The sequence below is a fragment of the Gopherus flavomarginatus genome, chromosome 4, assembly GCF_025201925.1.
Source record: "Gopherus flavomarginatus isolate rGopFla2 chromosome 4, rGopFla2.mat.asm, whole genome shotgun sequence".
Classification (NCBI taxonomy): Eukaryota; Metazoa; Chordata; order Testudines; family Testudinidae; genus Gopherus; species Gopherus flavomarginatus.
In genome coordinates, this window is record NC_066620.1 from 133,126,710 (window position 1) to 133,152,781 (window position 26,072).

Below are 26,072 nucleotides of genomic sequence, written 5' to 3' on the forward strand. Positions count from 1 at the left end.
CCAAAGAAAAGAAACCATATAACTTACTATCTGATCTCTTTGTCCTTACACTTAGAAACAGAAGACTAGAAAGTAGAACTACTTCTCCAAAGCTCAGAGAAAGCAGGCAGCCAGAAAACAAAAGACTCAGACACTCAAATCCCTCCACCCAAAGTTGAAAAAATCCGGTTTCCTGATTGGTCCTCTGGTCAGGTGCTTCAGGTGAAAGAGACATTAACCCTTAGCTATCTGTTTATGACACGCCCCCCAAATTGCAGACAGTGGGGAAGCTCACTGGCGGCGATTTCCTTCTAGAACTTGAAAATAAACAGATTAATACAACACATGCACCTTTACATATACTACTAAGTATATAACTAACAGACTTCTACATTTTAAGAAAACTTTTTAACTACTGACTTCTGGGAAACTCTCACGGGAGAGTGCATCAGCTACTTTGTTAGAAGCTCCTGTGATGTGTTGAATTTCAAAATCAAAATCTTGGAGAGCTAAACTCCAACGAAGAAGTTTCTTGTTGTTCCCCTTGGCAGTATGAAGCCACTTTAGTGCAGCATGGTCAGTTTGTAGTTGGAACCGCCGTCCCCAAACATATGGGCGTAGCTTTTCCAGGGCGTACACAATGGCATAGCATTCCTTTTCACTGACTGACCAGTGACTTTCCCTCTCAGACAGTTTCTTGCTGAGAAACACGACAGGATGGAAGTTGTGATCTGTTGCTTCCTGCATGAGCACTGCTCCTATACCACGCTCAGATGCATCTGTGGTTACTAGGAATGGCTTGTCAAAATCCGGGGCCCTGAGCACAGGGTCCGACATGAGCGTTGCCTTAAGTTGGGTAAAGGCCTTTTGACACTCATCAGTCCACTTAACTGCATTTGGCTGGGTCTTTTTGGTCAGGTCGGTCAGTGGGGCAGCGATTTGGCTGTAGTGGGGTACAAATCGCCTGTAGTATCCGGCCAAGCCTAAGAAGGATTGGACCTGCTTCTTGGACCGTGGGACAGGCCACTTTTGGATAGCATCCACCTTGGCCTGTAGGGGGTTTATGGTTCCTCGACCCACCTGGTGCCCCAGGTAAGTCACTCTGTTTTGGCCTATTTGACACTTTTTGGCCTTAACAGTTAGTCCTGCCTGCCTGATGCGCTCAAAGACCTTTTCCAGGTGTAGTAGGTGTTCGGGCCAGGAGTCTGAAAAAATGGCCACATCATCGAGGTAGGCAACTGCAAATTCTCCCAGTCCAGCTAGTAGACCATCTACCAGCCTCTGGAAGGTGGCGGGTGCATTTCGAAGGCCGAAAGGAAGGACATTGAATTCATACACCCCCGCATGGGTGACGAATGCTGACCTCTCCTTGGCAGGTTCATCTAGCGGTACTTGCCAGTACCCCTTGGTTAAGTCTATTGTAGAGATGAACTGGGCACGTCCCAACTTTTACAATAGCTCATCGGTACGTGGCATTGGATAGTTGTCCGGACGAGTTACAGCATTTAGCTTACGGTAGTCCACGCAAAAGCGTATTTCCCCATCTGGTTTGGGTACCAGAACCACTGGAGATGCCCATGCACTGGTAGATGAGCGGATTATACCCATCTGTAGCATGTTCTGGATCTCCCTCTCTATAGCGGCTTGGGCATGAGGAGACACTCGGTAGGGTGGGGTTCTGATTGGGTGAGCATTACCTGTATCAATGGAGTGGTATGCCCGTTCAGTCCGTCCTGGGGTGGCTGAGAACAATGGGGCGAAGCTAGTGCACAGCTCCTTGATTTGTTGCCGCTGCAGACGTTCCAGGGTGGTTGAGAGGTTCACCTCTTCCACGCCACCGTCTTTTTTCCCGTCATAGTAGACACCGTCAGGCCACTCAGCATCCTCTCCCTGGACTGTAAACTGACAAACCTGTAAGTCTCTGGAATAGAAAGGCTTGAGAGAATTAACATGGTACACTTTAGGCTTTAGTGAGGAATTGGGAAATGCTATGAGGTAGTTTACAGCTCCCAGGCGCTCTTGGACCGTGAATGGCCCTTCCCATGATGCTTCCATCTTATGGGCCTGTTGCGCCTTCAAGACCATAACCTGGTCTCCTACCTTGAAGGACCGATCTCTGGCATGTCTGTCATACCAGGCCTTTTGCGCTTCTTGAGCATCCTTTAGGTTCTCTCTAGCAAGGGCTAAAGAGTGTCGGAGGGTGCTTTGTAGGTTGCTTACAAAGTCCAGAATGTTAGTTCCTGGAGAAGGCGTAAACCCCTCCCATTGCTGCTTCACCAACTGTAATGGCCCCTTAACCTCGTGACCATACACAAGTTCAAATGGTGAAAACCCTAAACTGGGATGTGGTACAGCCCTGTAGGCAAACAGCAACTGCTGCAACACTAGGTCCCAATTATTGGAGAATTCGTTGATGAATTTTCGTATCATGGCCCCCAAAGTTCCATTGAACCTTTCCACCAGGCCATTGGTTTGATGGTGGTACGGGGTGGCAACCAAGTGATTCACCCCATGAGTTTCCCACAGTTTTTCCATGGTCCCCGCCAGGAAATTAGACCCTGAATCTGTAAGGATGTCAGAGGGCCAACCTACTCTGGCAAAGATGTCTGTTAGGGCCAGGCACACAGTGTTAGCCCTGGTGTTGCCTAGAGCGACTGCTTCTGGCCATCGGGTAGCAAAGTCCACTAAAGTCAGTACGTACTGCTTTCCTCTGGGCGTCTTTTTTGGGAAAGGGCCCAGAATATCCACAGCTACTCGCTGAAATGGGACCTCAATTATGGGGAGTGGCTGGAGAGGGGCCTTGACCTGGTCTTGAGGCTTACCCACTCTTTGGCATACCTCACAAGACCGGACATACTTGGCAACGTCCTTGCCCATCCCCTCCCAGTGGAAGGACTTCCCCAACCGGTCCTTGGTTCGGTTCACCCCAGCATGGCCACTGGGATGATCATGGGCTAAGCTTAAGAGCTTCCCCCGGTACTTAGTTGGAACCACCAACTGTTTTTGCGGCTGCCATTCTTCCCGGTGTCCACCAGAAAGAATTTCCTTGTATAAAAGTCCTTGGTCTATAACAAACCGGGATCGATTAGAAGAGCTGAGAGGCGGTGGGTGCTCCGTGCCGCCGCCCAAGCTTTCTGAAGGCTGTCATCCGCTTCCTGCTCAGTCTGGAACTGTTCCCTTGAGTCTGGGGTCACCAGTTCTTCCTCAGACTGTGGACTTGGGCTTGGTCCCTCTGGAAGCGATGTAGGTGATGGGGTTGTTTCCGTTGCTGGTGAACCGCTCTCCGCTGGTGCACCTGAGGGTATTTCAGGCTCTGGCTGAGCCTTTTGGGTATGGCTGTCTGTTGCTTCTGCCAGTTTTGGCTCACTGGCGCCCTCTGGCGTTGAGTTTGAAGATGTAGTTGCACTTGCTGGTGCTGGTTGCTGTTCCAGTTCCGGGCCTGGGACTGGAGATGCTGTGGCTGTTTCAGTGGTAGGCATGGAATCCGGGTCCACTACCTCTGTCTGGGTCTCTGGTAACACAGACGGGGCCTCTGTGGACGGCTCAGGAACAGGAATGGGTCTGGAAGCTTGCCTGGTTTGGCTACGTGTAACCATTCCCACTCTCTTGGCCCGCCTCACCTGGTTGGCCAAGTCTTCCCCCAGTAGCATGGGGATAGGATAATTGTCATAGACTGCAAAAGTCCACATTCCTGACCAGCCTTTGTACTGGACAGGCAGTTGAGCTGTAGGCAAGTCTACAGCTTGTGACATGAAGGGGTAAATTGTAACTTTGGCCTTTGGGTTGATGAATTTGGGGTCAACGAAGGATTGGTGGATAGCTGACACTTGTGCCCCCGTGTCTCTCCACGCAGTAACCTTTTTTCCGCCCACTCTCAAATTTTCCCTTCGCTCCAAGGGTATTTGAGAGGCATCCGGGCCTGGGGATCTTTGGTGTGATGGTGGTGTAATGAATTGCACTCGCATGGTGTTCTTGGGACACTTGGCCTTGATATGTCCCAGTTCATTACACTTAAAGCATCTTCCATCTGATGGGTCACTGGGCCGAGGTGAGTTACTGGAGACTGGTGAGGTTGAAGGGTAGGGTATCTGTGGCTTTACTTGGGTGGTATGTGGGGTCTTTGGCTGTCCTCGGTTGTAGGGTTTATGGTCTGTGTGCCCCCTGGGGTAATCGTTCCCCTTGACAGTAGCTTTCTTGCTTTCTGCCAGTTCCATCCATTTGGCTCCAATCTCCCCCGCCTCAGCGATATTCTTGGGGTTTCCATCTTGTATGTACCGCGTGATGTCTTCAGGAACACCATCCAAGAACTGCTCCATTTGTATGAGGAGGTTCAGTTCTTCCAAGGTTTGAATGTTGTTTCCTGTTAGCCAGGCCTCATAGTTTTTTTGCAATGTAGTAGGCGTGTTTGGGAAATGACACCTCTGGTTTCCACTTTTGGGTTCTGAAGCGCCGACGGGCATGATCTGGGGTTATCCCCATCCTGTATCTGGCCTTGGTTAGAAAAAGTTTATAGTCATTCATTTGGTGCTTAGGCATTTCAGCTGCCACCTCTGCTAAAGGTCCACTGAGCTGTGACCTCAATTCTACCATGTACTGGTCTTCGGGGATGCTGTACCCAAGACAGGCTCTTTCAAAGTTTTCCAAGAAGGCCTCGGTGTCATCACCTGCCTTGTAGGTGGGAAATTTCCTGTGCTGTGGAGCAATATTTGGCGCCGGGTTGTTAGGGTTGGCTGGCACAGGCAGCCCAGCTTTTGCCATCTCCAGTTCATGTTTTCTCTGTTTTTCCTTCTCTTCATTCTCTTTTTGTTGTTTTTCCATGTCTCGGCGGTGGGCCGCCTCCTCTTCTTCTTGCTTCCTTCTGTGGGCCAACTCATCTTCTGCTTGTTTCCTTCGGTAGGCCACCTCTTCTTCTTCTAGTTTTCTTTTGTGTGCTGCCTCTTTGGCTGCCTCTTTGGCTGCCTGTTCTCTTTGGTAGGCTGCCTCTTTGATCTGTTCTTCTCTTTCTTTCATCTCCATCTGTCGCCTGTGTTCAGCTTCTTTGATTTGTTCTTCGGCGTCAATTTTTGCCTTAGAAGTCATGGTTCCTGTTTTCTTGTGTTGGGGTGCCCTCCGGTGTTTATCTTCTGAACTGCAGGTTCTCTGTTGCCTCCTGAAGTCTGCCTAGCAACAGTGCCTTTAGCTAATTTTCCTTTTCTCTCTCTAGCTAATGTTCAATGAAGGGAAACCAGAAAAACCACTTATTTGCATGCCTATAAGTGCTGGTACTTGCCTCCTAATGGGAGGGCTATTGCATGACAAAAGACCCTTAACATGCAAGCCACAAACTGCCAGAGAGAGCAGAAAAAAAATTCTCTCTGGTTCCCTTTTAAAACCAACTGCTTCTCTCTGCTAAAAAGCCCTTAGCAGAGAAGAGAAAAATAAAATATTTCCACTGGCTTCTGGATTCTGTCTATATCATTCCACCGCTGCCACCATGTAATAACCTTAGTCCCAGATTTGGACCTTAGCGTCCAAAATATGGGGGTTAGCATGAAAACCTCCAAGCTTAGTTACCAGCTTGGACCTGGTACCTGCTGCCACCACCCAAAAAATTAGAGTGTTTTGGGGCACTCTGGTCCCTCTGAAAAACCTTCCCTGGGGACCCCAAGACCCAAATCCCTTGAGTCTCACAACAAAGGGAAATAATCCTTTTTTTCCTTCCCCCCCTCCAGGTGCTCCTGGAGAGATACACAGACACCAGCTCTGTGAATCCAAACAGAGTGAATCTCCCTCTCTGTTCCCAATCCTGGAAACAAAAAGTACTTTCCTATTCCCCCAGAGGGAATGCAACATCAGGCTAGCAATCCAACACACAGATCTCCCCGATTCCTTCCTCCCACCAATTCCCTGGTGAGTACAGACTCAATTTCCCTGAAGTAAAGAAAAACTCCAACAGGTCTTAAAAGAAAGCTTTATATAAAAAGAAAGAAAAATAAGTACAAATGTTCTCTCTGTATTAGATGATACAACACAGGGTCAATTGCTTAAAAGAATATTGAATAAACAGCCTTATTCCAAAAGAATACAAATCAAAGCACTCCAGCACTTATATTCATGCAAATACCAAAGAAAAGAAACCATATAACTTACTATCTGATCTCTTTGTCCTTACACTTAGAAACAGAAGACTAGAAAGTAGAACTACTTCTCCAAAGCTCAGAGAAAGCAGGCAGCCAGAAAACAAAAGACTCAGACACTCAAATCCCTCCACCCAAAGTTGAAAAAATCCGGTTTCCTGATTGGTCCTCTGGTCAGGTGCTTCAGGTGAAAGAGACATTAACCCTTAGCTATCTGTTTATGACACAAGCCCAGGCCTCAAACCTCTGTTCCTCTTATTCAGGGCAGATACGAGCCCCGCCTAAGCAGCAGAGGGAACAAAGGCGTCGGTCCCAACGTCAGTCCCGTTTGGCCCCATGGCCTGCAACCTGTAAAGCCAGGCGGCCGGGGAAGCGGCGTTTTTGACTCGTTGAGGGGGGTCACCGAGCCTGTTGCCAGTGTTCCCCCCACCCAGTTAATAAAAGTTTCCTTTTATGAACCGTTTATCGGCCTTCCGACTGCAATGGGCCTGTATAACATCAGACCAATGGATCCTCAGCACCATTTCCCAAGGGTACAGGCTGCAGTTTGTTTCCACCGCTCCCAACTGTCCCCCGTCCGGGCAGCCAGCCAGGGTCCTGGAGCATGCCCTCCTCCTCCGTCAGGAGGTGGAGTGCCTCCTCTCCCTGGGAGCGATGGAAAGGGTACTTCAGGAATACCAGGGCAGGGGTTTTTACTCCAGGTATTTCCTCATCCCGAAAGCGAAGGGTGGGCTTCGGCCCATCCTCGACCTGCGGAATCTCAGCCAGTTCCTGGTTCGTTGCAAATTCCGCATGGTGTCCCTGGCCTCTATTATTCCATCCCTAGACCAGAGGGATTGGTTTACGGCGCTGGACCTCCAGGATGCATACTTTCACATCCACATATTCGAGGGTCACAGGCATTTCCTCCGTTTCTTGGTGGGTCAGGACCATTTCCAGTTTACGGTCCTCCCCTTTGGCCTCTCTACTGCCCCCAGAGTATTTACAAAGTGTATGGTTGTCATGGCTGCCCACCTCAGGGAAAAAGGGCTGCAAATCTTTCCCTACCTCAATGACTGGCTGCTCAAGGGCCAGTTTCTGTCTTTGGTGCAGCAGCACATGAGCGTCCTGTTAAACACCTGTGCAGCTCTGGGCTTACTGGTAAATGAGGAGAAATCCACTTTTCTCCTGGTTAAGCACATAAGCTTTATAGGAGTGCTGCTGGATTGCCGGGTGGCCATAGCCTCCCTTCCAGAGGACAGATTTGAGGCACTCAAAGCTCTCATCACCTCAGTCACGGCCTTTCCTGTGACCATGGCACGGGTGTGCCTGCAAATCCTTGGCCACATGGCAGCATGCACCTATGTGGTGCAACATGCCAGGCTTCAGATGAGGCCCCTTCAGCTCTGGCTGGCTTCCCGATACTCTCAGGTCAGAGACAGCCTGGACAAAGTGGTCAAGCTGCTGTCCAGGGTGGTGGCAGATCTCCAGTGGTGGTCTCTCCCGAGCAACATCCCCTTCTGAGAGCCCCCTCCATCACTAGACCTAGTGTCAGACGCCCCGGACCTGGGCTGGGGACCCCACATAGGCGATAGCAGGACCCAGGGCATGTGGTCACCAGAGGAACTGACCCTGCACATAAATGTCAGTGAGCTCAGGGCCATACGCCTGGCATGCATGGCATTTTGCCAGCACATACAGGGGAAGGTGGTCAGAGTCCTTACGGACAACACGACCACCATGTATTACATCAACAAACAGGGGGGCACACGTTCCCGGGCCTTATGCCAGGAAGCCCAACTCCTGTGGGAGTTTTGTATAGCCCACAACGTACTTCTTCGGGCTTTGAACCTGCCAGGCAAGAGCAACACACTCGCAGACCACCTGAGCAGGGTGTTCTCCCAGCAGCATAAGTGGTCCCTGCACAGGGAGGTAGCCAGGTGGATCTTCCTAAAGTGGGGTGCACCCCAGGTAGACCTGTTTGCCACCGCCCAGAATCGACAGTGTCCTCAATTCTGCCCCAGAGCGAGAGAGGGCGAGGGAGCGATATTGGATGGGTTCCTGCCCCCATGGTCGGGGTGCCTGTTGTACGCCTTTCCACCCTTCCCCTTAATAGGCCGGGTCCTACAGAAGGTGAAGTCAGACAGGGCGAGGGTCATTCTCATAGCCCCGGATTGGGCCCATCAGCATTGGTATGGGTCCCTACTGCAACTCTTAGCGGCCCCTCCATGAAGGCTGCCGCTCTGCCCAGACCTCCTCTCCCAGGAGGAAGGTCGTCTCCTCCATCCCAACCTAGCCACACTCCACCTGACAGCGTAGCTGCTCCATGGTTAAATGAGGAGGAAAGGAGGTGTTTTGAGGATGAGAGGAAGGTCCTCCTGGAAAGTAGGAAACCCTCCACACGTTGAACCTACCTGGCTAAATGGTATAAGTTCTCTAGGTGGGTGAGGGATAGAGGTTCTTCTCCCCACTCCGTGTCTATCCAGCTTGTCCTCGACTACCTCCTCTCCCTTAGGACCCAAGGGCTGACGCCCTCTTCAGTCAGGGTGCATCTGGCGGCCATTTCGGCCTTCCATCCCCCGGTGCAGGGCCTGTCTGTGTTCTCACATCACATGACGGCCCAGTTTCTGAAAGGGTTAAATCGGGCATTCCCATACGCCAGACTCCCGTTTCCACTCTGGGACCTGAACCTGGTGCTCTCCCGCCTAACAGGGCCTCCCTTTGAGCCATTAGCCGCGTGCTCGTGGTCCCACCTGTCGTGGAAGGTGGCATTCCTAGTTGCCATCACCTCAGCCCGCTGCGTCTCGGAGTTCGGGCCCTGACTTCTGAACCGCCGTATATGGTCTTCCATAAGGACAAGGTTCAGCTCCGTCCTCACCCCACGTTTTTGCCGAAGGTAGTCTCAGCTTTTCACATGGATCAGGATATTTTTCTCTGTCCTAAATCCCATTCCTCCAATGAGGAACGCGCATGCAGACGTTGGACGTGCGCAGAACCAGGTCATTTAGGAGGTTCCCCCAGCTTCTTATTGCTTCCGCCGAGCGTGTGAGGGGACGGCCAGTGTCCACTCAGCGCATCTCCCGCTGGATCACCTCGTGCATTCACACCTGTTACGACATAAGAACATAAGAACTGCCATACTGGGTCAGACCAAAGGTCCATCTAGCCCAGTATCTGTCCATCGACAGTGGCCAATGCCAGGTGCCCCAGAGGGAGTTAACCTAACAGGCAATGATCAAGTGATCTCTCTCCTGCCATTCATCTCCATCCTCTGATGAACAGAGGCTAGGGACACCATTCTTTACCCTTCCTGGCTAATAGCCATTTATGGACTTAGCCACCATGAATTTATCCAGTTCCCTTTTAAACATTGTTATAGGCCCAGCCTTCACAACCTCCTCAGGTAAGGAGTTCCACAAGTTGACTGTGCGCTGTGTGAAGAAGAACTTCTTTTATTTGTTTTAAACCTGCTGCCTATTAATTTCATTTGGTGACCCCTAGTTCTTGTATTATGGGAATAAGTAAATAACTTTTCCTTATCCACTTTCTCCACATCACTCATGATTTTATATACCTCTATCATATCCCCCCTTAGTCTCCTCTTTTCCAAGCTGAAGAGGCCTAGCCTCTTTAATCTTTCCTCATATGGGACCTCTCCAAACCCCTAATCATTTTAGTTGCCCTTTTCTGAACCTTTTCTAGTGCTAGAATATCTTTTTTGAGCTGAGGAGACCACATCTGTACACAGTATTCGAGATGTGGGCGTACCATGGATTTCTATAAGGGCAATAATATATTCTCAGTCTTATTCTCTATCCCCTTTTTAATCATTCCTAACATCCTGTTTGCTTTTTTGACCGCCTCTGCGCACTGCGTGGACATCTTCAGAGAACTGTCCACAATGACGCCAAGATCTTTTTCCTGACTCGTTGTAGCTAAATTAGCCCTGTCATAAACCGATAAGTAAGAGTTAATAGAACAGAAGTACTTCATATCTCTTTTGCCTGTAAAAGTTTAACAAGATCAGTGAGCCAGGCTGTCACCTGACCAGAGGACCAATCAGGGGACAGGATACTTTCAAATCTTGAGGGAGGGAAGTTTTTGTGTGTGCTGTTAGTTTTTGGTTGTTGTTCACTCTGGGGGCTCAGAGGGATCAGATGTGCAACCAGGTTTCTCTCCAATCTCTCCGATACAGGCTTTTATAAGTTCAGAATAGTGAGTACTAGGTAGATAAGGCGAGTTAGGCTTATGTTTGTTTTCTTTATTTGCAAATGTGTATTTGGCTGGGAGGAGTTTAAATGTGTATTTGGCTGGGAGGATTTTACTTTGGTACTTGTATACTTAGGCTGGGAGGGTATTCCCAGTGTCTATAGCTGAAAGACCCTGTAACTTATTCCATCTTAAATTTACAAAGATAATTTTTACTATTTTTTCTTTCTTTAATTAAAAGCTTTTCTTGTTTAAGAACCTGATTGTTTTTTTATTCTGGTGAGACCCCAGGGGCTGGGGCTGGATCCACCAGGGAATTGGTGCGGAGAAAGGAGGAAAGGGGGAGAGAGAGGTTAATTTCTCTCTGTGTTAGGATTACTTTCTCTCTCAGGGAGAGTCTGGGAGGGGAAGAGAGAAGGAGGGGGGGAAGGTGGATTTTCCTCTCTGTTTTAAGATTCAAGGAGTTTGAATCACAGTGATCTTCCAGGGTAACCCAGGGAGAAGAAGCCTGGGAGAGGCAACGGTGAGGGAAAGAGTTTACTTTCCTTGTGTTAAGATCCAGAGGGACTGGGTCTTGGGGGTCCCCGGGCAAGGTTTTGGGGGACCAGAGTGTACCAGGCACTGGAATTCCTGGTTGGTGGCAGCGCTACAGGTCCTAAGCTGGTAATCGAGCTTAGAAGAATTCATGCTGGTACCCCATCTCTTGGATGCTAACGTTCAGAGTGGGGAATTATACCATGACAAGCCCCCATCATGTTGTATGTATAGTTGGGGTTATTTTTTTCAATGTGCATTACTTTACATTTATCCACATTAAATTTCATTTGCCATTTTGTTACCCAATCACTTAGTTTTGTGAGATCTTTTTGAAGGTCTTCACAATCTGCTTTGGTCTTAACTATCTTAAGTAGTTTAGTATCATCTGCAAACTTTGCCACCTCACTGTTTACCCCTTTCTCCAGATCATTTATGAATAAGTTGAATAGAATTGGTCCTAGGACTGACCCTTGGGGAACACCACTAGTTACCCCTCTCCATTCTGAGAATTTACCATTAATTCCTACCCTTTGTTCCCTGTCTTTTAACCAGTTCTCAGTCCATGAAAGGACTTTCCCTTTTATCCCATGACAGCTGAATTTACGTAACAGCCTTTGGTGAGGGGAGTTCCCCCGCCTCCTATTGTAAAGGCGCATTCCAACAGAGCCCAAGCCTCATCAGCGGCCTATGTGGCTCATGTCCCTATCCAGGACATCTATAGGACTGGTATGTGGTCCTCTGTCCACCCCTTTTCATCGTCTCCCACCATAGACAGCTGCAGCGGCACTGCAGCCAGCAAACAGAGCTGTAAACAGGAGTTTCAGTGGGAGCTCTGTTGGCAGGGCCGGCACTACCATTTAGGCAGCCTAGGCGATCGCTTAAGGCGCCAGAATAATTGGTCGGCACCGTTTTGCCGGAGGGGGCAGCAGGCGGCTCCGGTGGAGCTGCCACAGTGGTGCCTGCGGAGGTTCCGGTGCTCCGCGGCTCCGGTGGAGCTGCTGCAGTCGTGCCTGTGGACGGTTGGCTGCTCGCGCGGCTCCGGTGGACCGCCCACAGGCACGATTGCGGCAGCTCCACCGGAGCCACGGAGCACCGGAGCCTCCGCAGGCACCACTGCGGCAGCTCCACTGGAGCCGCGGGACCAACGTGAGGGGTTCTGAAATTGCCAGCCGCCTAGGGCGCTCAAACCCCTAGCGCCGGTCCTGTCTGTTGGAGGAGAAGGTTTTTGTATTTTGTGTATTGTATTTTGTGGTTTGTATATGTGGACGCTGGTAGGGGCAGTGTGCTGGGAGAGAAGCTGAGCCCTGATTAGGGGGCAGGGCTTCTCTGCTTAGGGGTCCTATAAAGGTAGCCAGCCAGTCAGGCAGCAGCATAGACAGCTGTAGCGGCACAGCAGCCAGCAAACAGAGCTGTAAACAGGAGTTTACAGGAGGAGTTTGCGGGGGAGACACAGAGACCTAGGCAAAGGAACTGATAGGCTAGTGAAGGGAGTGGGTGGTGTTCTGCCGGTGTTCTGGTGCCTGTTGGGGGTTTGTTTTGGTTTGTGTTTCCTGGACTAACAGGTTTTAGGTGGGAAGGCTATGACCGATACAGAGGCAGCAGTGAAAGACACAATGAGTATGACTGGATGTGGAAGCTGCAGCATGTACATGATCTTAGAGGGGGTATCTGAAAAGAGTTTCGTCTGCATGAAGTGCTGCCTGATAGAGCTGATGGAAGAAAAGATCCGAGGACTGGAGATGCAGGTGAAAACTCTGGTAGGGTTTAGAAGGGGGTCTGAGCAGATGATGGAGCAAAGATATGAGGAGGCTGAAGGGATAAGCTCAGACTTGCAGATGGAAGCAGGACCAAAGAATTCTGAGGGGAGACTGCTGGGTGAGGAAAGTGGACGGTGGAAGTACATGACTAAGAGAACCAGGCAGAGGAAAAGACGGGCCAGTGAAGGAGAAATAGAGCTCAGGAACAGATTTGCAGAGTTGGAGAATGAAGAAGGGGCACAGCAGGTGGTTGCTGAAGGTGAGAGGGCAAGGAAGAAGAGAAGAGCAGCTAGTCCTACAGGAAGAGGGGAAGAGTCAATGGAGACAACACCAAATATGGGCTCCAGGAGGATATGGGATGGGTTGTGGAGGATTGCAAGGGTGGATAGGAATCAAGAGGACTTGCAGCCAGTGGGAGCAGGGGATAGAGCGGAGAATCACACTGTCACCAGGAAAAGGCAGGTCTACGTGATTGGGGACTCCTTACTGAGAAGAATAGACAGGCCTGTAATTAGAGCTGATCGGGAGAACAGAAGGGTGTGCTGTCTGCCGGGTGCTAAGATACGGGATGTGAACCTGAGACTGAAAAGGATCCTAACGGGAGCAGGAAAGAATCCGTTGATTGTTCTTCATGTGGGAACGAATGATACAGCTAGATTCTCGCTGGAACATATCAAGGGACACTATGCCAGACTGGGGAAGATGTTTAAGGAAATTGAGGCCCAGGTGATCTTCAGTGGGATTCTGCCTGTTCCTAGAGAAGGGCAACAAAGGTGTGACAAGATTATGGCAATCAACAGATGGCTCAGGCAGTGGTGCTATAAGGAGGGCTTTGGGATGTACGGCCACTGGGAAGCATTCATGGACAGAGGACTGTTCTCTCGGGATGGATTTAACCTGAGTAAGGAAGGAAATAGACTTCTAGGATGGAGGCTGTCACAACTGTTTAAGAGAGCTTTAAACTAGGAATTTGGGGGAGATGGTTGGGAGATGTCCAGGTACTCTCCACGCTGGAATTTAACATTGAGAGGGAAAAAAACAAAGTAAGCGAAGATACAGCCGTGGGCAGAAGAATGGACTTAAGGAGGAAGGGTAGTGTAGATACCACTCGAATAGGTGATACTGGTGGTAGAATGTCTGTACCTAACCGGGTAAAGAATGTCAGTGAAGCCAAATGACAAAAATTAAAATGTCTGTACACTAATGCAAGGAGCCTAGGTAACAAAATGGAGGAACTAGAGCTACTGGTGCAGGAAGAGAAACCAGATAATATAAGGATAACAGAAACATGGTGGAATAGTAGTCATGATTGGAGTACAGGTATTGAAGGCTATGTGCTGTTTAGGAAAGACAGAAATAAAGGCAAAGGTGGTGGAGTAGCATTGTATATCAATGATGAGGTTAACTGTAAAGAAATAAAAAGTGATGGAATGGATAAGACAGAGTCTGTCTGGGCAAAAATCACACTGGGAAAGAAAGCTACTAGAGCCTCCCCTGAGATAGTGCTTGAGGTGTGCTACAGACCGCTGGGATCTGATTTGGATATGGATAGAGACCTCTTTAATGTTTTTAATGAAGTAAACACTAATGGGAATTGTGTGATCATGGGAGACTTTAACTTCCCAGATATAGACTGGAGGACAAGTGCTAGTAACAATGATAGGGCTAAGAGTTTTCTGGATGTGATAGCTGATGGATTTCTTCACCAAGTAGTTGAAGAACCAACAAAAGGGGATGCCATTTTAGATTTGGTTTTGGTGAGTAGTGAGGACCTCATAGAAGAAATGGTTGTAGGGGACAACCTTGGTTCGAGTGATCATGACTAATTCAGTTCAAACTAGATGGAAGGATAAACAAAAATAGATCTGGGACTAGGGTTTTTTATTTCAAAAGGGCTAACTTTAAAGAATTAAGGAAATTAGTTAGGGAAGTGGATTAGACTGAAGAACTTGTGAATCTAAAGGCAGAGAAGGCCTAGAATTACTTCAAGTCAGAGTTGCAGAAACTATCCGAAACCTGCATCCCAAGAAAGGGGGAAAAAATCATAGGCAGGAGTTGTAGACCAAACTGGATGAGCAAGCATCTCAGAGAGGTGATTAAGAAAAAGCAGAAAGCCTACAAGGAGTGGAAGATGGGAGCAAGGAAAGCTGCCTTATTGAGGTCAGAACATGTAGGGATAAAGTGAGAAAGGCCAAAAGCCTTGTAGAGTTGGACCTTGCATAGGGAATGAAAACCAATAATAAAAGATTCTATAGCCATATAAATAAGAAGAAAACAAAGAAAGAAGTGGGACCGCTAAACACTGAGGATGGAATGGAGGTTAAGGATAATCTAGGCATGGCCCAATATCTAAATAAATACTTTGCCTCAGTCTTTAATAAGACTAATGAGGAGCTTAGGGATAATGGTAGGATGACAAATTGGAATGAGGATATGGAGGTAGATATTACCACATCCGAGGTAGAAGCCAAACTCGAACAGCTTAATGGGACAAAATCGGAGGGCCCAGATAATCTTCATCCAAGAATATTAAAGGAACTGGCACATGAAATTGCGAGCCCATTAGCAAGAATTTTTAATGAATCAGTAAACTCAGGGGTTGTACCATACGACTGGAGAATTGCTAACATTGTTCCTATTTTTAAGAAAGGGAAAAAAGTGATCTGTGTAACTATAGGCCTGTTAGTTTGACATCTGTAGTATGTAAGGTCTTGGAAAAGTTTTTGAAGGAGAAAGTAGTTAAGGACATTGAGGTCAATAGTAATTGGGACAAAATACAATATGGTTTTACGAAAGGTAGATCGTGCCAAACCAACCTGTTCTCCTTCTTTGAGGAGGTAACAGATTTTTTAGACAAAGGAAATGCAGTGGATCTAATTTACCTTGATTTCAGTAAAGCATTTGATACAGTTCCACATGGGGAATTATTAGTTAAATTGGAAAAGATGGGGATCAATATGAAAATTGAAAGGTGGATAAGGAACTGGTTAAAGGAGAGACTGCAACAGGTCGTACTGAAAGGTGAACTGTCAGGCTGGAAGGAGGTTACTAGTGGAGTTCCTCAGGGATCGGTTTTGGGACCAATCTTATTTAATCTTTTTATTACTGACCTTGGCACAAAAAGTGGGAATGCGCTAATAAAGTTTGCGGATGACACAAAGCTGGGAGGTATTGCTAACACAGAGAAGGACCGGGATATTCTACAGGAAGATCTGGATGACCTTGTAAACTGGAGTGATAATAATAGGATTAAATTTAATAGTGAAAAGTGCAAGGTCATGCATTTAGGGATTAATAACAAGAATTTTAGTTATAAATTGGGGACACATCAGTTGGAAGTAACAGAGGAGGAGAAGGACCTCGGAGTATTGGTTGATCACAGGACGACTATGAGCCGCCAATGTGATATGGCGGTTAAAAAAGCTAATGTGGTTTTAGGATGCATCAGGCAAGGTATTTCTAGTAAAGATAAGGAGGTATTAGTACCGTTATACAAGGCACTAGTGAGACCTCATTTGGAATACTGTGTGCAATTCTGGTTCCCATGTTTAAGAAGGATGAATTCAAACTGGAACAGGTTCAGAGACGGGCTACTAGAATGATCCAAGAAATGGAAAACCTGTCTTTTGAAAGTATCAGAGGGGTAGCCGTGTTAGTCTGGATCTGTAAAAGCAGCAAAGAGTCCTATGGCACCTTATAGACTAACAGACGTTTTGGAGCATGAGCTTTCGTGGGTGAATATCCACTTCGTCAGATGCATGTGACGAAGTGGGTATTCACCCATGAAAGCTCATGCTCCAAAATGTCTGTTAGTCTATAAGGTGCCACAGGACTCTTTGCTGTCTTATGAAAGGAGACTCAAAGAGCTTGGCTTGTTTAGCCTAACCAAAAGAAGGTTATGCGGGGATATGCTTGCTCTTTATAAATATATCAGAGGGATAAATATTAGGGAGGGAGAGGAATTATTTAAGCTTAGTACCAATGTGGACACAAGAACAAATGGATATAAACTGGACACTAGGAAGTTTAGACTCGAAATTAGACAAAGATTTCTAACCATTAGAGGAGTGAAGTTCTGGAACAGCCTTCCAAGGGGAGTAGTGGGGGCAAAAGACGTATCTGGCTTTAAGACTAAGCTTGATAAGTTTATGGAGGGGATAGTATGATGAGAGAGCCTGATTTTGGCAATTAATTTGGCAATTGATCTTTGATTATCAGCAGGTAAGTATGCCCAGTGGTCTGTGATGGGATGTTAGATGGGATGGGATCTGAATTACTATAGAGAATTCTTTCCTGGGTGCTGGTTGGTGAGTCTTGCCCACATGCTCAGAGTTTAACTGATTACCATATTTGGGGTTGGGAAGGAATTTTCCTCCAGGGCGGATTGGCAGAGGCCCTGGAGGTTTTTCGCCTTCCTCTGCAGCATGGGGCACGGGTCACTTCCTGGAGGATTCTCTGCAGTTTGAGGTCTTCAAACCACAATTTAAGGACTTCGATAACTCAGACATAGGTTAGGGTTTGTTACAGGAGTGGGTGGGTGAGATTCTGGGGCATGCACTGTGCAGGAGGTCAGAGTAGATGACCATAATGGTCCTTTCTGACCTTAAAGTCTATGAGTCTATGACGCCGGGTTTGGTAGGGTGGTGCTCCGCCCCGGTAACCCATAAAACTTTACATTTAAACTCCTACCTGCCTCCATCAGGTATAGCTTGGAGTCACCTATAGTGGAATACACATGAGCAATCACTCGAATAAGAAAGGGCAGTTACCTGTTTCCCTAACTGGCGTTCTTCGAGATGTGTTGCTCAGATGTATTCCACGTCCCACCCTCCTTCCCCTCTGTCGAAGTTGTCTGGCAAGAAGGAACTGAGGGTGGAGGAAGCGTGCAGCCCCCTTTATGACGCGATATGTTGGTGCCACTCCAGGGGTCGCAGTGGTGCTCCCCCACTACAGATACTGCTAAGGGAAAAACTTCCGGCACCGGTGCACGTGATGAACATGTGCACCTATAGTAGAATACACCTGAGCAACATATCTGAAAGAATGCCAGTTACGGAAACAGGTAACTGTCCTTTTCTCTGCTCAGGGTTTGCCATACGGCCCAGCGTCTTGTGCAGTAACCTCCTAGTTTCCAGCTGTCACCACATAAAGGGGCATTTAATTGCTCCTTCTTTCCATTTAGCCTGAAAAAAGTGTGCATAGCATACCCATCAGATTTAGTTTGACTGTCTATAGGTCAAAGATCCGCTTCATTAATACCTTCCAGCATAACGTTACCTTGCCCTCACAGATTTGTACATGTAAATATTACATGTGCATTCACATAGTTACTCATAATTCCACATATATTCAAGTAGATAAGCAATTACCCGAATTGAGTATAAATATTGTATTTGTAAATTGGTACATATGCAAAATTTGCACACACAATTTTGGAGATTGTTTGGGAGCTAGTTTGTAAATTTAGCAGTAAGCATTTAGAGTACCCTGTATTCAAACATTTGTAATTAGGAATGAGTGTAAGATGTAAAGTTTGGATTGGATCTGGATTTCAAATGCTCTAGAGTTCAAGGGAGTGTTTAGATCTGGGGCTTTGCTTCATCATCATCTCTGAAAGTAATGTATTGTAATGCACTTGAAATGGGAAATATGTGTACAGAATATTTTATATATAATGTTTTTCTACTTGATCCAAAGACTTTTGACAGTTTTCTCTAAAACCATTGTGTATTTCCAGGATGAAGATAAAATTAATGAAAAGAAGAGACACATGGGAGACACCAGACACTTTTGTCCAGTGAGTCTGAAGGAGAACTTTGTCCTTTTCCCAGGGATTGCTGAACATGGAGCTATATATCGAGAAAAAATTTACTATTTTTCAAGTCCTGAATCCAGAGAAAAGTTTTTGGAGAACCCTGAGGAGTATGTTGCTCACAAGGAACCATTACAAGTAAGAAAAAGTTAAAACTATTTAAAATAGATTGCTAATAAGAGGTTGATATTACACATCATTTTCCATCCTTCGTTACAATTATTTTTGTTGTTCTTATTTTTGAGTTGGTACAAGTGTGCTAGGCACTTCACAGAAACAAGGAAGATGTGCCCCTTCTCCAATGCGTTTACAATCTAAATGTAGGCCCAACACAATAAGTAAAGGTTATGAACAAAAGGAGAAGGGAAGGGCAGGACAAAGATTTACAATAGTATCACATGCTTACTCAGTAAGACATATACACATTTTGATGGCTCTGTTAAAATAGTTTTTTGTTCATTAATTATTGTTGTTAACTCACTTCTCATAAGTGAAATGAGGTCAGAGGAGGATGGGACTGAGTGGGAAGTTGAAATAAGAAGAATAAAAAGGGTGAAATAGAGGGGCAGAAGGGAAAGGAGTTAATGTACAGGTTTTTATCTACTGTATATGTAATTCACTGTAGTTTTAAACTTTGAAATGCAAAATGCATGTGTGCTCATGCTGCTTTTGGGGGTACTTTTTTTTATATTAGAGGCCCTGAAATTTAGAATTAATTCAACAAGGTGAATACAACCGTAACTTAAGTTCACCCTAGTGTAGAAATTTGTTATAAAAGTATTCTTAATTCTTTCTGACAGGCTCCTCCCTTAAGAGTGTGCCTGCTGGGCACACATGGAGCAGGTAAAACTATCTGTGGCCGATGGCTAGCTGACAAATTAGGAATTTTCCATATTCAGTTTGAAGAACGTCTACAGGAAATGGTCATGCCCAAAACTGAAAAGAGAGTTGGACTTGAATTTGACGAGGAACCTGAGGAAGATCAGATTGACATGGAAGCTGTCTTTCAGGAATTGGGAGACTCCTCTCAGACCAGTACAGAAACAGAAAGTGAAAGTGCACATGAAAATGAAAATAACAAAAATAAAGAGGTAATAATAGTAAGCAGTAGTATCCCCTTTTTAGAGGCCAAATACTCAGTATTGCCAACCCCAAGAACTACCATTCATTTCCTATTACTGTCTTGACTCCCTCCCCTCCTAATTTATTTCCTTTGATAAAAGAAGGCGGGGTGGTAAATAGTTTGAGAACCATTGATCTGTTTAATGCATCATGATTCACACTTGCTCAGAGAACTTATTACTTTTTAGGACTATAGCAAAGAACTTTACGTTAACTTCTGCTTTCTGAATTTAGCTTAACAAGGTGCAGAGGAATGCGTCAGGAGAAGGGGTCTTAGACAAAAATGTTCAGTTTTTAAAACTAATCAATTTTAGCTAATGGGCAGATAACTAGTGACTAGAATCCTTTGGAAGCACAGCATAATGTAACTTCCCTTCATTACGTATTTCAAAATAAAGTTAAATGTTGAAAGTATTCATAATATTCCCAAAATGATCCTATAATGAGTGTTTTTATGCAAAAACATATATCAATCATTCATATAAACAATAATGTCACAGTAAAAACAATAGGGGGTTGGTTTAGCTTTTTTGAAAAAAGCAACACTTCCCTGATCTTCTCTCTCTCTTTCTCTCTCTCTCTCTCTCTCACACACTCACTCTCACTCTAACTTCTCTGCCCGAGACTGGGCAGCACTCTCCCATTCTACCTCCCCCTGCTTTGGACCCCCCCTACATTCCCTTATATTCCCTAAATCTGCCTCGTGCTCCCTTCCGTGCCCCCTTTTCCCTCCACTTTTGCTAGGAAGGCCAATCATCCAGTTTTGAACTGGACAGTCCTCTTTTGGGGTGATTTGTTCTGTCTGGCACTAAGGTAACAGAAGTGTTTTGTCTAGTATTGGACAGCTGATGCCATTTTTAAGGGTACAACACTTTGCCCCCTCCATCATAACCTCACATGCATAGTGTACACAAATTCATACAGATAGAGCAGGGTGGCATGCTCTTAAAAATGGTGTTTCTTATGTGGTGTGACATTGCATGCACCATGCGTATAAGGCAGGGGTGGGCAAACTACGGCCCGTGGGCCAGATCCAGCCCGCAGGATTGCCCCTGTGGTGCCACGGGTCCCACACCGCTCTCAGAAGTGGCCAGCACCACTTCCCTGTGACCCCCAGGCCAGGAAGCAGAGGGCTCTGTGCGTTGCCCTTGCCTCCAGGCACTGCCCCCTGCAGCTCCCATTGGCCGGGAACGGGGACCATCTCATCACCAACCACCTGCAGATACACAAGGATGGTATGATCACCCCTGGGCACTGCTCCCGATACCTTTTCCACCTAACTGGTCATTCTGGGATCCATGAGCAAAGTTTAGGGCCCAAAACCACAAGCCCATCTAGGTCCAGATCAGCCCTTTCACCAACTGTCCCAGCACCCTCAGAAACACAGGAGGAAGACACTGAGGAACCTGAGGACACAGCCAAACATGACACTTGTCCCTACTCACCTCTTTTTATCGTAACTGAACAAAACCATAATACCACCACCAGCCACTACTGGGGATGATTTCAAATACTTTCAGGACCTCTTCAAAAGGTAGCCAAATCCCTAAACATTTTACTAGTACAGCTACCAGAAGCCCAACATAAGGTCAAAGACATACTCCAGGCATCTCCAATGGCAAATATAGCTCTGACAATTAATGATAAAATCATGAAGCCTGCAAAAAAAAATCTGCCAGACACCAGCTACAGCACCACCTTCATGTAAAAGGTCCAACAAAAAATATTACATGTCAACAAGAGGGGCTGTGTTCCTATTTACATACCTCCACACCAAATTCCTTAGGGGGAAACAACACCAGTCGTGAACGACCCCATACAATAAGGATTGGAAAAGGCTAGACCTTTTCAGGTGGAAAGCTTATTCCTCAGCTACACTTCAGTTCCTCATAGCCAGCTATCTCCGCTAGCCAAATATACACACAATCTGTTCTCCAAAATGTAAACTTTTATTGAAAATTTACCAAATGACAAAAAAGAACAGTACAAGGCAAACATTTCTGAAGGGTCTCTCATCGCCAGCACAGCCCTCCAGGCCTCCCTGGACTCTGCAGACATGGCAGCACAATCCCTCATGACATCCGTGATCATGCATTATGGCTCCACCTCTCTGGATTCCCAAGGGAGGTCCAGGCAACAATCGACGACTTACCTTTCGAGGGGCAGAAACTATTTGCAGACAAAATCAATGTCTCATTACACACCCTAAATGATTCAAGGGTGACCGTAAAAACTCTTGGCATTTACATACCTGCAAACAAAAACAGAGCAGGTTTTATAGTAAGTGATTCCAGTCTACGCCATACTCTCAGCCCTGAAGACAGTACAACCAATGGCATAAACAAAGACAGAACAGACGTCAGCAGAACCAAGATGAGCCTTTGATGTCTCATTGATCCACCTCTAGACAATCATTTTGAAGGTGTGGTCGAGGGCATGAGACCTTGTCATAAACAGATAGTTAAGGGTTAATGTCTCTTTTACCTGTAAAGGGTTAACAAACAGGGAACCAAACACCTGACCAAAGGACCAATCAGGAAACACGATACTTTCAAATCTCGGTGGAGGGAAGCCTTTGTTTGTGTTTGTTGGGTTTTGCTTTGTTCTCTCTGGGTCCTGGAAGGGACTAGACGTGCAACCAGGTTTCTTGCCAATCTCGCTGCTACAGTCTCTTATATATTCAGAATACTGAGTGTTAAGGAACAGGCGGTTATAGTCTTTTTAATTGGTTTTCTTTATTTGCAAATGTGTATCTGGCTGGTAGAGTTTTAATGTGTATTTGGCTGAAAGTATTTTAAATTGTATTTCTGCTGGAGGAGGCTTTTTCTCCAGTTTCTATAAGCTGACAAACCCCCTGTAACTTTTACCATCTAAATTGCAGAGATAACTTTTACCTTTTTCTTTCTTTTTTTTATTAAAAGTTTTGCTTTTAAGACCTGTCTGATTTTTTCCCCTTATTGAGACTCCAGGGAATTGAGTCTGTACTTAACAGTGAAAGGGAAGGGAGGGGAGAAGGGTGGAATCCCTTTGTTTTAGATTCACGGAGCTTGAATCTGTATTGCCTCTGGGTGAGGGAGAAAGGGGAGCGGGGGGAAGGGACATTCCTCCCTGTTTTAAGATTCAAGAAGTTTGAATCACGGTAATCTTCCAGGGTAACCCAGGGAGGGAAATCCTAGGAGAGGCACGGGTGAGGGAAAGAGTTTACTTTCCTTGTGTTAAGATCCAGGGGTTCTGGGTCTTGGGGGTCCCCAGGGAAGGTTATGGGGGGACCAGAGTGTATCAGGCACTGGAATTCCTGATTGGTGGCAGCTTATCAGATCTAAGCAGGTAATTAAGCTTAGAGGAATTCATGCTGGTACCCCAACTTTTGGACTCTAAGGTTCAGATTGGGGAAAGATACTATGACAGACCTCCACACACTCTGACTTTGGAACCAAAAATGGTGCCTGTCTATTTCGAGACCATCTGTCACCATACTACCCAGTCTGGAACACCATCATGACAGGACAAATGAGTTTTAGAGATTATCCAGAAGGGCTACTCTATCCCCTTTATTTCTATCCCACCTACCTACCCCACACCCCCAGCCCTCTTCAGAGACCCGTCTCATGAGCACCTGTTACAACAGGAAATAAACCACCTCATACAATTAGGTGCCATGGAACCTGTACCATCACAGCACAGGAGGAGAGGTTATTCATATTACTTTATAATTCAGAAAAAGACCAGTGTGTGGGGACGCATCCTCCCATCCTGAATTTACGAAAACTCAACAAATTCGTGAGAACACAACGTTTCAAAATGGTGACTCTAACCACAATAATTCCAGCATTAGAGAAGGGAGATTGGCTCTCGGCCCCTGACCTTCTGGACGCTTATTTTCATATTACCATCTATCCATCACACAGAAGATTCACACTAGGGAAACAGTATTTCCAATACAGAGTAATACCCTTCGGCCTATCCACTGCCCCAAGGGTTTTTTCCAAGGTTCTTGCTGTTGTTGCAGCTCACCTATGCAAACACTGAGTAATGATATTTCCGTACTTGGACAACTTGCTGCTATGGACACCAACAGGGCAAGAAGTGATAAACGCCACACAGAGCACAGTAACCCTTTTCATGAACCTAGGGTTGCAAATAAACATACAAAAGTCCTCACTGGTTCCTGTCCAAAAGTTGGAATTCACAGGAGCCTGTCTCGACTGTCTAACAGCAACAGCAACACTACCCCAACAACACTTCCTCACCATATTCAATCTAATTTCAATGATGAGGGACAGCACACAAACATCCACCAGAACATTTTACAATTCTTGGGGCACATCAGCAACAACATTGGTTGTCAAGCATGCCCAATTCCACATGAGATGCTTGCAGGCCTGGCTTCAAACAGTGTATATACTGCACAGATACTCTCTCAACAGACACCTCATAATGCCATGCAGAGTAAAAGACTCGTTAACATGGTGGACACAACCAAACAACGTCTGCTCAGGAGTCCCTTTCCAAAAAACAACTCCAACCATGACCATCACAGCAGATGCTTCCTTAATAAGTTGTGGGGCACATCTACTCAACAGTGGTGGTCCAAGGCCGCTGGTCCCCAGTGGAGTCCAACCTTCACATAAACTTACTGGAGCTAAGGGCAGTCCGAAATGCATGTGATCACTTTCTCCTTCTAGTCAAGAACAATGCCATCAAGATCTTCATAAACAATAAAGCAGGCATGTTTTATATAAACCACGAAGCAGGAGGACAATCATACTCCCTATGTACAAAGGCAATATGCCTTTGGAACTGGTGCATCACCAACAAATAGAGATATCAGCATCCTATCTGCCAGGATGTCAAAATACAACAGCAGATCTACTAGGCAGGGATTTCTCACAAACCCATCAGTGGGAGATGGATCCCAGAATTCTCAAGACCATATTCAAACTATGGGGGTTTTCCACCATAGTTCTATTTGCAACAGCTCAGAACACCGAATGCTCCCAGTATTGCTCCACTCCCTGGACATTGCTCACAGTATTGCTCCACTCCATTGGGACACCACTCCCTAGGCGATGCAATCCTCATAAAATGGGAAGCCCCATCTTCTCTGACCCCACTCCTAACCAGAGTCATTTACAAGATCAAGCAGGACAAATCCAAGGTCATTCTCATTGTGCCCCTGTCGCCCAGACAAACGTGGTTCCCATACTTATATCAGATGGCAGTGAAACTGCCTCAAACCCTTCCCTTAGTACCTCCTTCTATCACAAGATGCAGGACGTGCCTGTCACCCCAGCCTCGCAGTAGTCCACCTCAGGGTCTGGTTACTCCATGGCTGACTGGGGTCAAGAAGGACTGTTCTGAGGAAGTAAAAGATATACTACTGAACAGTCGGAGACTAAGTACAAGAAAGACATATCCATAAGTGGAAATGATTCTGCGCCTGGTGCCAAGATAAACAGATCTTGCCACAGTCTTCCCCCCTACCAAGGATCCTGGACTATATACTGGGATTTAAAAAACTGGAGCTATCCACATGCTCCATAAGAGTACATTTGGTTGCCATTACCTCCTTCCACGACAAAGTGGACAGGGTCACTATATTTGTTCACTCAATGATTAAATGCTTCCTTAAAGGCATTGAAAACACTTATCCCACAATAAAACTCTACACCCATGTGGGACCTCAACCTTGTTCTATGCGGACTCATGGGAAAGCCATTTGAACCCCTTGCAACTTGCTCTTTGTTTCACTTATCCATGAAGGTGGCTTTCCTCATTGCCATCACGTCCCTCAGATGGGTGGGAGAATTAGGTGCCCTAATGGCACACCTACTTTATACAACATTTTTTAAAGATAAAGTAATCCTATGACCGCATCCTAAATTCATAACCAAAGTTGCCTCACCCTTTCATTTAAATCAACCCATTTACTTACCTGTATTTTTTCTTAAGCCACATGCGGATGGTTGGGAGGCCTCACTCCACACATTGGATGTTCTCAGAGCATTAGCTTTCTACACTGAAAGAAAAAAAGCATTTATAAAATCACCCAGACTATTTGTTTCCATAACAGAATGCTCGATGGTCAAACCATTTCAAAATAGAGATTATCCAAATGGATATCAGGATGTATCAATTTGTGCTACCAAAACAACACTCTACAACATCCACCGGGAGTTCACACACAGTCCACCAGAGCACTGGCAGCATCTGTGGCTTATCACTGACGTTTGCAGAGCAGCTACATGGGCATCAGTCCATACTTGCACTAAACACTATGCTTTAGAGAATAATCAGCATCAGATCCTCACTTTTGTCTTATAGTGTTATCCACTGTCAGTAGATCAACTCCACTGAGGGGCACTGCTCAACAGTCATCTAACGTGGAGCACCCACAGGTACACTCCATGAAGAAGAGAAGGTTACTCACCTTGTGCAGTGACTGAGGTTCTTTGAGATGGTTGTGCCTGTGGGTGTTCCACTATGCTCCCTCCTTCCCTCTACTTCAGAGTTTGTCTGATTCTCTGAGGTAGAGATGGAACGGGGACAGTTGGCTGCATA

The 26,072-nt window shown here is 46.3% G+C and overlaps 1 protein-coding gene across 1 annotated transcript in view; it reads left to right on the top strand.

Annotated features, from left to right (window-relative positions):
• The window catches only part of AK9 (adenylate kinase 9), a 247,445-nt gene that overhangs the window by 143,193 nt on the left and 78,180 nt on the right, over nucleotides 1–26,072 (top strand). Inside the window, exons 25-26 of the mRNA XM_050951342.1 lie at nucleotides 18,315–18,527; nucleotides 19,190–19,480. Coding sequence (XP_050807299.1) covers nucleotides 18,315–18,527; nucleotides 19,190–19,480 — 504 coding nt within the window. The remainder of the gene's footprint in view (nucleotides 1–18,314; nucleotides 18,528–19,189; nucleotides 19,481–26,072) is intronic.